The 14,258-nt window shown below is 40.3% G+C and overlaps 1 protein-coding gene across 5 annotated transcripts in view; it reads left to right on the top strand.

The window, feature by feature from the left end:
- Window positions 1–14,258, top strand: part of ALS2 (alsin Rho guanine nucleotide exchange factor ALS2) — a 52,169-nt gene that overhangs the window by 12,742 nt on the left and 25,169 nt on the right. For 4 of the 5 annotated variants that reach the window (XR_014795816.1, XM_084893163.1, XM_084893161.1 and 1 more), the window contains 8 exons: window positions 1,434–2,362; window positions 4,361–4,718; window positions 6,325–6,493; window positions 7,468–7,564; window positions 8,192–8,269; window positions 8,528–8,710; window positions 10,322–10,493; window positions 12,229–12,409. Coding sequence is in view for 4 of the 5 variants with exons in the window: in XM_084893163.1 (XP_084749289.1) it covers window positions 1,434–2,362; window positions 4,361–4,718; window positions 6,325–6,493; window positions 7,468–7,564; window positions 8,192–8,269; window positions 8,528–8,710; window positions 10,322–10,493; window positions 12,229–12,409 (2,167 nt within the window). In the remaining variant the exon portion in view is untranslated. Of the gene's footprint in view, window positions 1–1,433; window positions 2,363–4,360; window positions 4,719–6,324; window positions 6,494–7,467; window positions 7,565–8,191; window positions 8,270–8,527; window positions 8,711–10,321; window positions 10,494–12,228; window positions 12,510–14,258 lie in introns of all 5 variants that reach the window. The other variant, XM_084893164.1, reaches the window with a different exon arrangement.

The raw sequence follows: 14,258 nt of genomic DNA, 5'->3' as shown, positions 1-14,258 counted from the left end.
TGATTTCAGAGAGGAAGGGAGAGGGAGAGAGATAGAAACATCGATCAGCTGCCTCCTGCGTGCCCCACACTGGGGGATCGATCCCACAACCCATGCATGTTCCCTGATCAGGAGGAGTCCAACCATGACCTCTTGGTTCATGGGTTGATTTTCAACCACTGAGCCATACTGGCAGGGCTAGCTAGTTCTTATATTTAAGATATACCATAACTGGAATAAAAGGGAGAATGATAGTTTTTCTCTAATTAATCTGATTTTTATTACAGGGCTGTTTCAGCCTAGAACCCAGAAGAATAGAGGGAAAATTATTTTTCCTCCCCTATAGAACAGTAGACTGTACCCTTTGCCCTATAGTTTAGATGTATAGTTAAGTATACACCACCTAGGTTTGTATAAGTACACTCTGTGATGTTCACACCATGACTGAATCACTAAACAACACATTTATCAGAATGTATTCCTGTTGCTAAGCAGCACACACTGTATATTATATATATACTAGAGGCCTGGTGCATGAGAATTCATACACTGGAGGTGGGGGGCAGTCCTTCAGCCTGGCCTGCACCCTCTCATGGTCCGGGACCCCTCAGGGGATGTCTGACTGATGGGAGGAGACCAGGTGGGCTGATCGGGGGATAGAGCTGGCTGGCAAGTGGCCGGCCTGGGCCCGCCCCCCTCCATTGCCCTTCTGCCGCTGCTGGTCGCTGATCACCACCCCCTCCCTCTGCCCACTGGCTCGTGCCTTGGCTGTCCTGGCACTGCCTCCTCGCCAGCCCACCCCTCCCCCGCTGCAAACCAGTTGTTCCACCGTTTGGTCAATTTGCATATTATGCTTTCATTATATAGGATAACATTTAAAATTTACACATCATATGGCACATAACCTAAAGACAGCCACATCTTGTTAACACTAGTGCTCTCTGTGCAACCTGGAGGTATAAAGTTCATTTCTTATTTTGGCCAAAATGAATCTGATGTTTTTATGCCTCCTAGATTTTCTGCTGTTCTGACTTATTCAGTAGTTGTAGATATTAACAAGTGTGTCTTCTGCTTAACAAACCTTATGTTCTGCTTACTTTATTTTGTCACCATCATTTTGTCTTTGAACAGTGGGACTCTGCTTTTGTAATAGTCTTCGATGGTAACTGTTGGTAGTGGATCAATGCTAGAGTTTGTAGGATGAGGCTGAAGGAAACTGCAAAACCCTTCATTTGAAGAAATACCCTGCAATTTGGAGAAATTCTCACTATATTTCAGAATATTAGAAGTTGTCATTCATTTAAAGATGAATATATTTGGAATATCATATGCTTGAACCAAATCTCTACACTACTTTAGGGGAAAAAAAATCCTCTTTTGTTAGATGGGGGGGGGGATTAAAACTTTGCTGATGTCTAGTTAATTCTCTCCCCCTCCCCCTTTTGGACTTTCAGATGGGGCGGTGTACAGCTTCGGCGCCCTCCCCTGGAGAAGTGCCCCGGCAGAGGCCTGTCCGAGCAGCCCCGTTCTCGAACATGCCCTGGCTGGGCAGTGTGTCGTCGCTGTGGCAGCGGGCAGTTTCCACAGCGGCGCGGTGACAGAGGGCGGCGTGGCGTACATGTGGGGGGAGAACTCGGCTGGCCAGTGCGCCGTCGACAACCAGCCGCGGGTTCCGGAGCCCAGTGCCGTCAGCATTGCTGACTCCGAGACCAGTCCTTCGCTGGCCGTCAGGATTGTGCAGTTGGCATGTGGCGAGGAGCACACGCTGGCATTGTCGATCAGCAGAGAGATTTGGGCATGGGGTACCGGTTGTCAGTTGGGTCTCATGACCACTACCTTCCCGGTGACAAAGCCACAGAAGGTGGAGCACCTTGCTGGGCGTGTAGTGCTCCAGGTGGCCTGTGGCGCGTTCCACAGCTTAGCGCTCGTGCAGTGCCCCCCTTCTCAGAAGCCAGTCCCGGAGCGATGCAACCAGTGCAGCCAGCTCTTGATGACTATGACTGACAAAGAAGACCACGTGATTATATCAGACAGTCACTGTTGCCCACTTGGTGTGACCTTGGCGGAATCCCAGGCAGAAAACCAGGCGAGCACTGCCATCAGCCCCTCCACGGAAGCCGGGGACAGCCTGGGAGAGGTGTTTGAGAGCACGGGTGTACAGCATGACCTGGCTGTCGCTAACAAACTGAATGTTGGAAATGTCCATACCACGAGTGGCAATGCCATTCCCTCCCCACTGGACATCATAGGAACAACAGAAACATCTGCTGGAAACATACCCTCAGACCCTGCTGCTCCGGCAGGGAGTGAACTCGCGCAGAAACTGTCAGACCCCTCAGCGAGAGAGAACTCGGAGAACCGTGAAAAGCCAGTGCCATCCCAGGTACCTGCTACATTTTATAATTGAAAGCTGCTACTGGAGTTCAACCATCTTGAGTTTTTCTTAGAAACTTGAAAATGCCTAAGGCTTGGTAGCACTTTTTAGTTTTTGAATTTGACTATAAATCGGTTTCATAATGTAAGCCTAGATAAGGAAATACCTAGATTAACTCAAAATTACTCTTTATGTTCAAATTCTGGCCTTTTATGATGTTGAAAAATGTCATGCTGGGCTTGTTTTTTAAGTAGCAAATCTCCCCCATCCCCCCCCCCCCCTTTTTTTTTTTCTTTTCTTAGTACTTCTCTCTCCACGCCCCCTTGGCTAAGGTACTGCATTTTGGCAGGCCCCTGAATAATTCAACAAAGATTCTGTTATATTCACAAAGATTCTATTACAGAACTGAAAGAGTTAGACCACCCAGCTCTAGCAGAGCCAAACACAACATGGAGAATGGCAGTGGAGAATATTGGCTGCTTTATGATGAATGCTGCCATCCAGGAGAGCAGGAGGCTCACACTCAAAAGCCCACACTCCCCGATGACACGTAGGTTACAGATTATATAAGGCACAATGACAGGACACTGTGGGTTGGGGGTTCAAGGTCGTGCTGATTGGTCCGAAGTGCGGTAAGGGCAGTAAATCATTTCTTCAGATCTTGAGTCCGGGTCTGAGATCTCTTCTGTCTGGTCCCGTGGGAAAGCAGCCAGGGGGCCATTCTACATTAGGGCTCAGGACCGAAGCATAACTTAGCTCAAGATGTTCTCTTTAGCCTGCCAGTGTGGGTTACGGTCTGCTGCCTCAGGGGCTGCTGATTATCCAGGGAAAGGTGAGGTCTCTAGAGAGAGAGAGAAATATGATTTCTAGAGCTAGGATTTAAAACTAAATTTAATCAAAGTAATAAAGACCCTTGGTTTCAATGCCTCTGACTAGCATTTAATTCAACAAATGCATTGAATACCTACTACTTGTCCAGCACTTGTTCTAGTTAACAAAAGTTACTTCCTTTAAGAAACTCAAAAGCCAATGTTAAAAAAAAATTTTTGGTTTGGCTTTTAGTTCAGGATAAATTAAGGAGTGTATATACACTCTGACCTTAAGGAAGCAAATTTTTAATTGTGACCTATTTTGATATGTCAAAAGCTTTCTGTGTGAGGTTAGTAGGTACATTTAATGACTTTCCTGCTTAGTAAGTAATGGTGCTTGACAGCTCACAACAAATGTCAACTGATTTTTCACTAAGGTATTAGAGAACTTGAGTTTAACTTTCTAATACAGCAATGAGTAACATGAAGAACATTAGTTCCAAATGTTTAATTATTAACCTCCCACATTAATTCTCTATGGTAGCGAGAGCAAAGGTAATTCTTCAGTTTACCTAGCTTCTGGGCCATGGAAAATAACTCAGTGGTGAAAAACTAGAAGGACTTGAACTTAGAGTATATGTTAGGGTCTGATGGGCCATAACTGTAACATTTCCTCTCTCTATAAATTGTATATAAATTTCTATTTATAAAACATTTTAAGAAAAGCTTTGTTAAGAACAATTAATTGGGTTTGTTTTTTTTATATTTCTTAGTAGCATTCTGTGTAAATTTTCCTAAAACTGATTGCTAAATAAAGCTTTCACCTTTTCAACCTTCTATCCAGGGCTGCCACAGTATACTTCATATTAAAGATGATGTTCATACTTTTTTCTTCTTTCCCCTTTTAGTGTGTTTAATTTTATGAATGCAGTTGTGGCTTATTTGTAAATACCTATAGAAAAATTCAACATTCAAAAGGAAGTACTTTTGATGAGGAACTGTATATTTTGTGTACTGATTTCCATATAATACTGTTAAATCCATGTTCAAGAGGGCATATCTTTAATTTGGAGATAAAGAGATCTTTGTTTTACACTCTTATATTTGCAAATAGTGATAGATGTTAAACTTTTTTTATTGATTGCTATTGTATAAGGACTTATATTTTTATATACTTCTTTATATGTATATATTTTAGCCCCTTGTAGAAGAAGCAGTTCCTAATCTTCACAGCCCACCAACCACAAGCACCTCAGCCCTAAACAGCCTCGTGGTCTCATGTGCATCTGCTGTTGGTGTGAGAGTAGCTGCTACCTATGAAGCTGGGGCCTTGTCTCTTAAGAAAGTTATGAACTTTTATAGTACAGCCCCATGTGAGCCTGGAGCTCAGGCAGGCGGCAGTTCCATAGGCCCAGAAGGTCTGAAGGACAGCAGAGAAGAGCAGGTTAAACAGGAATCCATGCAAGGAAAGAAGAGTTCAAGTCTCGTGGATATCAGAGAAGAAGAATCAGAGGGAGGCAGCCGCAGGCTCTCCCTCCCTGGATTGTTGTCACAAGGTAAGGACATTGCCAGGTTTCGTGAGCTGACTTTTGCTGAATCCAAGATGCTCCTGACATCACAGGCTATATGATAATCAATTGGCTTTCCTAATTGTTAAGGCTGACAATTGTTAAGTGTCAAAATTATTTAATTTTGGTTACCATATGTTATTTTAAAAGAAAGTTACATATCTTAGTTACATTACTTAGTAAGTAATGGTGCTTTCTGCTCTAGAAATAACTTTAGAAGGTAACTTTTTCATGATGTTTACTTCTGCTTGTGAGTTTTTTTATGAATCTCATTCTGTTGTTCTGGAATGCAGCGATGGCCTTATTTCCAAGTTGGGGCCTGTACTACCGAAAGATGGAGTAGCACATATGACCATTCGGTGCATGCGGAGTTACTGTACTTTGACCTGAAAGTAGAGATAATTTTAAGTTTCAAAGAGAAAAAACTTAATTTTCCAAAACCATTAGCAATAAATTCTTAGAATGTTAAGAATATGACACAGTTGGCCCTTCTACATTTCTCGATCAGTTTAGGCAACTCAGGCATCTAGACTTCTGCTTCTCAAAGTGTGTCCTGCAGCTCAGCAATCTCAGCAGCACCTGGAAATCTGCTAGAAACCCAGGGGCTCAGGCTCCACTCCAGACCTGGTGCATGAGATATTCATTCTAACAAGATCCCAGGTGACCACCCGTATGTGCTCTAAAGTTTGAGAATTATTGGATTTGACCAGGAGTTGGCAAACGTTTTCTGTAAGAGCTAAAGAGAAATATATTATGATTTGTTGGCCATATAGTCTCTGTTACAGCTACTTAACTTTGTTGTTGTTTTTTGAAAGCAGCCAGATACGTGAATGGTCAAAGCTGTATTCCAGTAAGACTTTACAAAAACAAGCAGTGGGCTGTATTTGACCCGCTGGCTATCATCCACCACCCTCTGCTTTGTACCATTTTGTGCAAAGCTCTAAAGTTAGGAATCCTAGAATATATTTGCCTTTCCTGCCCTCCCGCTGTTCCCTACGCTTGCTCTTCTTGTTCATTAACCTTTCTTGGGCCATTGAGCACTTCTGTTATCTTGCCTCCTAATGCTCACTGCCACTGAATTTTCATCTGTGCAAGTAAAACCCTCAGTCCTGGCTAATTTTAGTGTGCGTATAAAGAAAGCCCATGAATCAATTGTATTAGGACTGAAGGAGAATTTTGTGCCAAATTTTTCTTATTCTTAAATGTCCTTTAGCACTTTATATTTGAGATCTCTTTAAATCACAGATGTGGAATATTGATTTTTGTTTTACAGAAAAGGGTTCTATGGGCAAATGTTTGGAAGGGGGCCAGAGCTAGACTGATTTAAGCAGGGCTTTTAATCACAGGACTTGTCAGCCCCCTTTCATGCTAATGTATGCGTGACAGGGCGGCAGTAGGAGGACAGAATGTAGCAGGCAGCATTTGCCAAACTCATTTAACTATTAAATCCCCGTTTTTGCAGAGCTTAGTGAATATGCGTCACACAAAACCATGTTAGTGTATTTCTTTGAAAATCAGCAGTTTATCAAAATGATATCTCCCCCTTTCCCCATCCCCCCATCTACTCCCTCACCCCGTCTCTGGTTGTGTTCAGTGTCCCCCAGGCTGCTGAGAAAGGCTGCACGGGTGAAAACACGGACAGTGGTTCTGACCCCGACATACAGCGGAGAAGCAGATGCGCTCCTGCCGTCCCTGAGAACAGAGGTGTGGACCTGGGGCAAAGGGAAGGAAGGGCAGCTGGGGCATGGCGACGTCCTGCCCAGGTGAGTGCTGCCAGGGCTCGCTGTGGAATGGACTCCTGCGGGGGCTTCTCAACCTTTATTTCCCCGTCAAGGAAATTTGTTCTCTTCTACCTCAAACCATTAACTCTGACTTAAAAAACAACTGTGGTCTTAATCTTGAATTTTTTCCCAACAATAAATGACTTAAGTATTCATGGCATACGTCTTCATCCCATCTTTGATGTATAGGGTAGGGCAAAGCAGGTTAACAGTTATTCGTCTGGAAAATAATACAGTAATTAATAAATACTAATACAAGAATAAACTCTGTCTCGCATACTCACACTATAAACCTATTTTTGCCCGACCCTGTATATATATCTTGGAACACAAAGAGCACATTTGGGATAAAGTTGTATTTCATAGGAACCCTTGCATGGTTCAAATTTTTAACTTATATTAAAAAAAAACACCCAGCAATTTTTTTAACCTGAAAGATGTTTCTCAAATGCCAGAATAACTACAGCTGCAATATTAAGCCATGTCTATCTACGTGCCTCAAGGAAAAACTTGTTTTAAGAGGAACTCTTATGATATTAACAAGTTAGCCATTTGTGAAGGTGTATAACTGGAATGATTATCTAAAACAGTTAATGTTAATGTCTATTGTTAGCAGAATATAGACAACTATAACATTAAAAAAAATACTTCCCTCTATGGTTGCATTTCATTGTGTCCTAAGTATCTCTTTACTGTATGAATCATTTAATAGTTTGATGGTTCTTAACAAGTTCTGAATTATGGTGGTTAATTTGTGATTGATAGATAAAGATTAAGTTGAAACCATCCAAAATTACATTTAGGAGTAATTGAACATATGTCCATCATTTTAATTGCAATGTTTTCTTTTGAAATGTTTATTATTACCTGAAAGTACTTACTCTATAATTTGAGAAAAGTCATGATTCATGCTGAGAATACTTTTTTGAGTTTGTGTGTTTATGTTTTTCTTTAAGGCTTCAACCATTGTGTGTAAAATGTCTGGATGGTAAAGAGATAATTCACCTGGAGGCAGGTGGCTACCATTCCCTTGCACTTACTGCGAAATCCCAGGTAGGAGGCAAACTATTACAAGCTGATCTTAATTTCATGGAAGGCCAACATGACAAGATTGGACCATTATTTCTTGAGTATCTGCTATGTGTCAAGCAACAATCTCATATCTTATTTGATCTTTCCAGTGTTTTACATTGCATTGCATTATTTCCATTTTACAGATGGGGAAGGGGGGTTTAGAGAAATTACATAACTTGTCTAAAATCACACAGGTGATAGTAGAGTTTGGATTAAGGTATACCTATCAGAGAATCTTTCTATAATGTGCTCTCATCTAAAAACAGAACTTGAAATTTTCCAGGGTATTCTAGGAGACTAAGCATAGGCAGTGAGCCACATAAATTCTGAAAATGAACAGAAAGGAAGGATAAGAATTAGCCACATAAAATATTGTAAAACTGTGCTGTCGGCCCATTATCTCTGGTCTTTTTAAAATGAATTTCCTTAATACCTGTTATTTAAAGAGTAGAAAGATTAGTATAAGTAATTTGTGGGAAGGCTAGTAATTTATGTGTAACTATTGGTATATATACAATATAGTATATATGTTATTTTAAAGACTCAGAATTGACATGCAAAGTTAGATTCACAACTCTTACCTACTTTCCTGTGGTTTTCTAATAGGTTTACTCATGGGGCAGCAATACCTTTGGCCAACTTGGGCATTCCGATTTTCCAACAACTGTTCCTCGTCTTGCAAAGGTACTTTTGTGAACTTGATAAACTTCTGTAGTAACTTATTCCCGAATTCTAAGTTATAAAAAACAATCCAGTTCTAAATTTAAAACTAACAGAGGATTCCTTTCCCCTGTTTTTTCTGTGTTTGGTTGGGTACATTGCTGGGAAATTTTACCCTTTGCACCATACTTGTTTAAGTAAGCTAATATTTCAGTTCCTGTGGACCTGAAGTTCTGCCTCATTCCCTCATCTTGGACCGACAATATCTTGCTGTCGTTACAGGTAAAGAGTGACAATGGAGTCTGGAGTGTAGCTGCAGGCCAGGATTATTCCCTGTTTTTAGTGGATACAGAAGACTTCCAGCCTGGGTTGTATTACAGTGGCCGGCAGGACCATGCAGAAGGTGACAACCTTCCAGAGAATCCCAGTGGTACTAAGGCTCCAGTACTTCTCTCCTGTAGTAAGGTGAACAGGACTTGGATCCTAAGGCCCACATTCTGTAACACACGAGAAATACTTTGTTTTTGTCATTTGTGCATATGCTTGTTACTAAGTATCTTTGACTACTGTGTTACACTACTGTGCAAGCCCTTCCCATCCTCTCCTTCACTCCTTATCCCCATTCCCTGACTTATATCCATAGTGCATATCACTGTCTAACACATTATATAACTTATTTGTCTATTGTCTGTCCTTATCTGTAAGATTCATAAAAGTGGAGATTTTAGGATTTCGTATGTACTGCTGTATCCTCATAGTAAATACAGTACTTTATTTGTTGAATTAACATCTTCTTGTAGGAATATTAAAAAGTACGTTTTGCAGTGACGTTTCTTGACTGCATTTGTGGATCTCTCAGAGGTGAATTAGAATAGAAATAGAGATAAATTTTTAACTAAGTGGCAGTAAAAATCCCAAGGGCCAACAGGCCACCACAGTGTCCTGTTTCCCATCACTTTCCTGTTTCTCCTAGCTTTTCACTTTATGTACTACTGTTCATCCCTTTTTCATTTGTTGATCTGAATTTCTTTGCTTTCCTACTTTCTCATTCTTTTTCATAAACTTAAATCATTGGCCAGTTTCTAGTGTGTTTTTCCCTCTCCCCCCACTAAGGTAACTCACATCCTCTAAGCTCCGTGCCTTCAAGGAAATTAACACTCCAAGCTAATTCATTCTGAATTTCTTATTCTTATTGAATAATATATCCTATGGACTGTTTTTTATCCTTAGTGTTTTTCTGGCTAAATATGTGAGCTGTGAATGTACCCGGACAAGCTCTTCCATGCTGAAGGCAACACTGGCTGAGACTTGGCTCTTAAGCTATATATAGCCTGATACTCCACACACACTAATTGGCCATGCCATATGCCTGCCACCCCAGCGGGTCTGAGGAGACTGGGCGCTGCGGTCTTTGAGGGCATGACAGTCAATTAGCATGTTCCCTCTTTATTTGATAGGATTGGGTCTGCAGCATATTCACATATGTCTGTTTAATAGGCATATGTGAATAAAGGCATTGAATGTTTTTATTCAGTGGTGTCATAAATAAGTGAAAAAAGTACATTTTTAGATAAAATCCCTTTATGTTGTAAAGTACTTTTAAAAGACAAGATAACTCCAAGACCTTTGTTATTTTGGTCTATAACACAGAATCCTCTTTGCTCTCATTTGTCCTATTTTATGCAAAAAGGAATCCTATCTACATCATTTGGATCTTTGTATATTCAGAGTGTGTGTCTGTGGTACTGAAATTCACATATAATATGAAATAAAAGGTTTTTTGGCAACAAATAAAAGTATAGTGTATATAGTTAGTTATAGTTACAGATATAAATATATAACTCTGATGTACTGGTAAACCATCTCTAAAATTAACATCAAAACAAAACCAAAAGCCCTGATCTGTAGTCTTTGCCCATTTTGTTTATGATTTTATTATTGCCAACTTAAGCTACCAGTAATTCCTGAATATTTGCCAGTTGGCTTCTCCCCAGCTGATATAAGGCAGCTGCAGTGTCCAAATTGCTGCTAGTAAAGTATATCTTATCTTTAATCTTTTCTTGTCCCGTGTTTTAGCTTGGATATATAAGCAGAGTGGCAGCTGGAAAAGACAGCTATCTAGCCTTGGTGGACAAGAACATTATGGGGTATATTGCCAGTCTCCATGAGTTGGCTGCTACAGAAAGAAGGTTTTATTCAAAACTAAGTGACATCAAATCTCAGATTCTCAGGCCTCTTCTCAGTTTAGGTAAGTAGAACACTCTTGTTTTACCTGTTCTTCCTATATTTGCATAATGGTTTACTGCTTGCTTCCCATTCTCTTCTTTTTGTACACAGGCAGCCAACACCTTGCAAACCATTCCCGCGTTTTCAGTGGCCCAGCTGCCGCTCTCCTATCCTACCACTTCCTGAGCTCGGAAGAAATAGAAAATGGAGCTTTTGGAATATTCATGGCAGAGAAGCAGAAATAGCTTTGGGACAGTTGATCCTAGGAGCTAGACTTCCAAACAAAACTCTGGCCCCACCAGCCCTAAGATGTATTCCACACTGTCTTTGTTATAGTTCCTAGAATTAAGTAGAGATTGATTTGAATTTGTTGATAACTGTAAGAGTGCTAGGGTCTTATCCCTCATTAGCATAAATTGATGAAATCAGATTCTTTTTTTAAAATATATTTTTTATTGATTTTAGAGAGGAGGGGAGAGAGAAAGAAACATCAATGATGAGAAAGAATCATTGAAAGGTTACCTTCTGTACGCCCCACACTGGGGATTGAGCCCACAACCTGGGCATGTGCCCTGACCGGGAATAGAACGGTGACCTCCTGGTTCATAGGTCAATATTCAACCACTAAGCCACACTGGGCCTTATTTCAAAAATTTTCTAGGTTTGGCCCTGCACTCAGAAAATGGAGAGGAAGTTTTATTTCTCTTTCTATCTCCCGTACTCAGTGGCCCCTCTGAGGACTCACAATTCAGGCCAATATTCTAGTACTAAATTCTACCTCGTTAGTGCACCAGCTTTTCCACAGTGAAGCGACATTGGCTTGTATGGATCATTGTTCATTGTTTTCAGTGGGAAAACATCTACTTTTCAAACAACTAACTTAGTGTTTCCTTTGTATGTTAGAAACTCTGAATTAAAAAAAAAAAAGAAAAAGGTATTTTGCTTTTTTGAATGTAGTAGAGTCCCCTGTTCTATAAATTCCCCTTCAGTGGGTGGACCCAATACCCTAGGACTTTGGCAAGGGGAGGAAGCAGTCCAAGCTGTAGGCTTCCAGGAGTGCTCTGACAGGAAAGAAAAGGCTGCTAGGTGAGGCCAGTTTCTGTGTTGGTCTCCCCTGGTCTGTTCGTCAGCCTTATGGTCAGAGAGAAGTCCTAGAAACTAGGACCTCCGGATCGGGAAAGAGCACATAAGCTCCTGATGCCCTCTGCACTGTTTAGAGCAACCTGGGCAGTGTAGGGTTTGGATTGCCCTCTCTGTGCTGAAGTGGTGGGCTTGTCCAAAGAATAAGTTGAGTAGAAGTACAAAAAGTTGAAAATGTTAACCAAGCTGTAACTATAGAAGTGAGTTTAATTCCTGGCTGTCCCTCACCAGTTGTGTGAAACTAGGTACTTCTGTTCTCTTGGCTTCAGATTACTTATCTTCAAAATGGGAGGAGAGTTGGGTTGGCTCAGTGGCTCTCACATTTGGTGAACCTGCAGAATTACCTCAAAAACTTTTCTTTTTAACTTATCCATCTTGGGATCTTAACCCTTGCCTCTTGAGTCAGAATCTGTGGGGCCCCTGTGAGGGTTTCTTTAGCAAGTTCCTCAATGACTTGATTCTGTGGCCTCTGAAGTTGCTTTCTTTAACTCTGTGATTATTGGGGTTCCACAGTTGAGAATACTTAAAGAAAAGAGAAATTCATAATCCTAATTGTAAGGAAGTATTCAGGAAATGAATCTTTAGGTTATGTTGTCATCATCATCATTTTGTTACAGAAAATTTGGGCACCGCAAGTACTGTCCAGCTGTTGCAAGAAGTGGCGAGCCGATTCAGTAAGCTGTGTTACCTAATTGGGCAGCATGGAGCCTCACTGAGCAGCTTCCTTCAAGGGGTCAAGGAAGCCAGGAGCCTGGTCATTCTGAAGCATGCCAGTCTCTTCTTGGATAGTTACACAGAGCAAGTATCCAGTCCCGTGTCATGTTCAACCTCTGCAGGGTTTTTCTGCTAAGAACAGCTCCTTAATCAGAGGAGACTAGATTAGGGAGAGTGATATAAGGTAATAGAAATTGCAAAGCAGTATTTTAATCTTAGGACAACTATAGTTCTGCATTGCTAAAATTGTACTGTTTTTCTAAGGGGGAAAAAAAGCTTTAAAAATAATTCTCATATTTTCTATATCCTAGCATAAAGTATACTGTAATAAATATGAATATATAAACATTCCCTTTAGAGAACAAAGTTGTTTACTTAAGTAAATTATACTAAACTTTGAGGAAATAAGTTATTAAACAAATTATTTCAAGACCGATTACTGATTGCAAATGTGGAGCTGTTTCAAGGGAATGGAGGGTTTAAAGACCAATCTCTCTTTGAAAATAAAGATGCTCTCTAAATAAGACCAAGGATAGTTATTTAAGGCTCTTTTCATGTTTTTCAAGTAAACTATCCCAAGTCTATTTGAAAATTTAAATATTTCTCACTTTTTCTTAATTTATAGTTTGACATTGTGATGTGAGACATAATTTAAGTGTTATTTTAATGTCTATTAATGTTTATTGTTCATCTGAAGGGTAGGTTTTCTCCTTTGACTGAATAGCAACTAAGTGCCAGGCTCTGTACACAGCTCCAAGACCTCGGCAGCACAGGGCAGAGCCAGGGAAGAGCACAGCGCAGGAGTCATGTGCTGTTGGTGTTCTGTGTGGGTTATTTACACTACAAACGATGTTGGTTACTGACAGCTGTACAAGGCAAGATAGTCAGTTTAGGGCGTCCATAATCCTCCAACCCAGAAATAAGCATTGTTCACAATCTTAGTGTATTTCCTTTTGGACTTATCATATATGTGCAAATGGATGTATGTGATTTTAATTCTCAGCAAAGTTAATATACTGAAGCTATTGTCTGAGTGGAAAAGACTCTGGTTGTAGTCTTTTAACTCATCATCTTTCAGACATGAAAATAACATAATTTGAAACCAATTTGCTTTTTTGAGCTAAATTTTGTTTGTGTGAAGGTTTCAGTTTTTAGTAGCATAATTTTTCTTTTTTTACTTATATTCAGTGCAGTCCGTTTCAATTTTTTTTCTTCTCTGATACTTCAGAATTTATGCTTGAAATGCTTTTTATTTTGATATAATGGGCTATTTTTAACATAATTTGTTCATACAGATGAAGCAAGTAAATTTTTAACTTACTTTTAAATATGTTTTTATTGACTTCAGAGAAAGGAACGAATAGGGAGAGAAAGAGAAACATCATTCGGCTACCTCCTGCATGCCCCTCTACAGGGGGGTCAAGCACTTCACCGGGGCTCATGCCTTGACTGGGAATCAAACGATGACCTCCTGGTACATGGGTTGATGCTCAACCAACTGATTTATACTGGCTGGGCTATTTATGAATTTTAAAAATTATTTTTAATTGTGGTATAAAATATATGTAACATCAACTTTACCATTGTAACCATTTTTTTAATATGCTCTTACTGATTTTTTAAAATTTATTTTATTATTTATGTTTGTTTTTCAACATCATTTTTTTAAATCCTCACCCGAGGGTATTTTCCATTGACTTTTAGAGAGAGGGAAGGACAGAGAGAAATATCGATGTAAGAGAAACATTGATTGGTTGCCTCTTACACTTACCCTGGAGCCTGCAACAGAGGAACGTGCCGTTTACCAGAATCGAACCCAGGACCCTTCAGTCTGTAGGCTGACATCATCCATTGAGCCAAACTGGCTAGGGCTGATTTTTTTTTTTTTTAGAGAAAGGGAAAAAAGAGAGAGAGAGATCCCTACTAGGGATCA

The sequence above is a fragment of the Pipistrellus hanaki genome (genome assembly GCF_964339955.1).
Source record: "Pipistrellus hanaki genome assembly, chromosome: 8".
Taxonomy (NCBI): Eukaryota; Metazoa; Chordata; class Mammalia; order Chiroptera; family Vespertilionidae; genus Pipistrellus; species Pipistrellus hanaki.
This window is presented reverse-complemented; position numbering and strand designations above follow the sequence as displayed.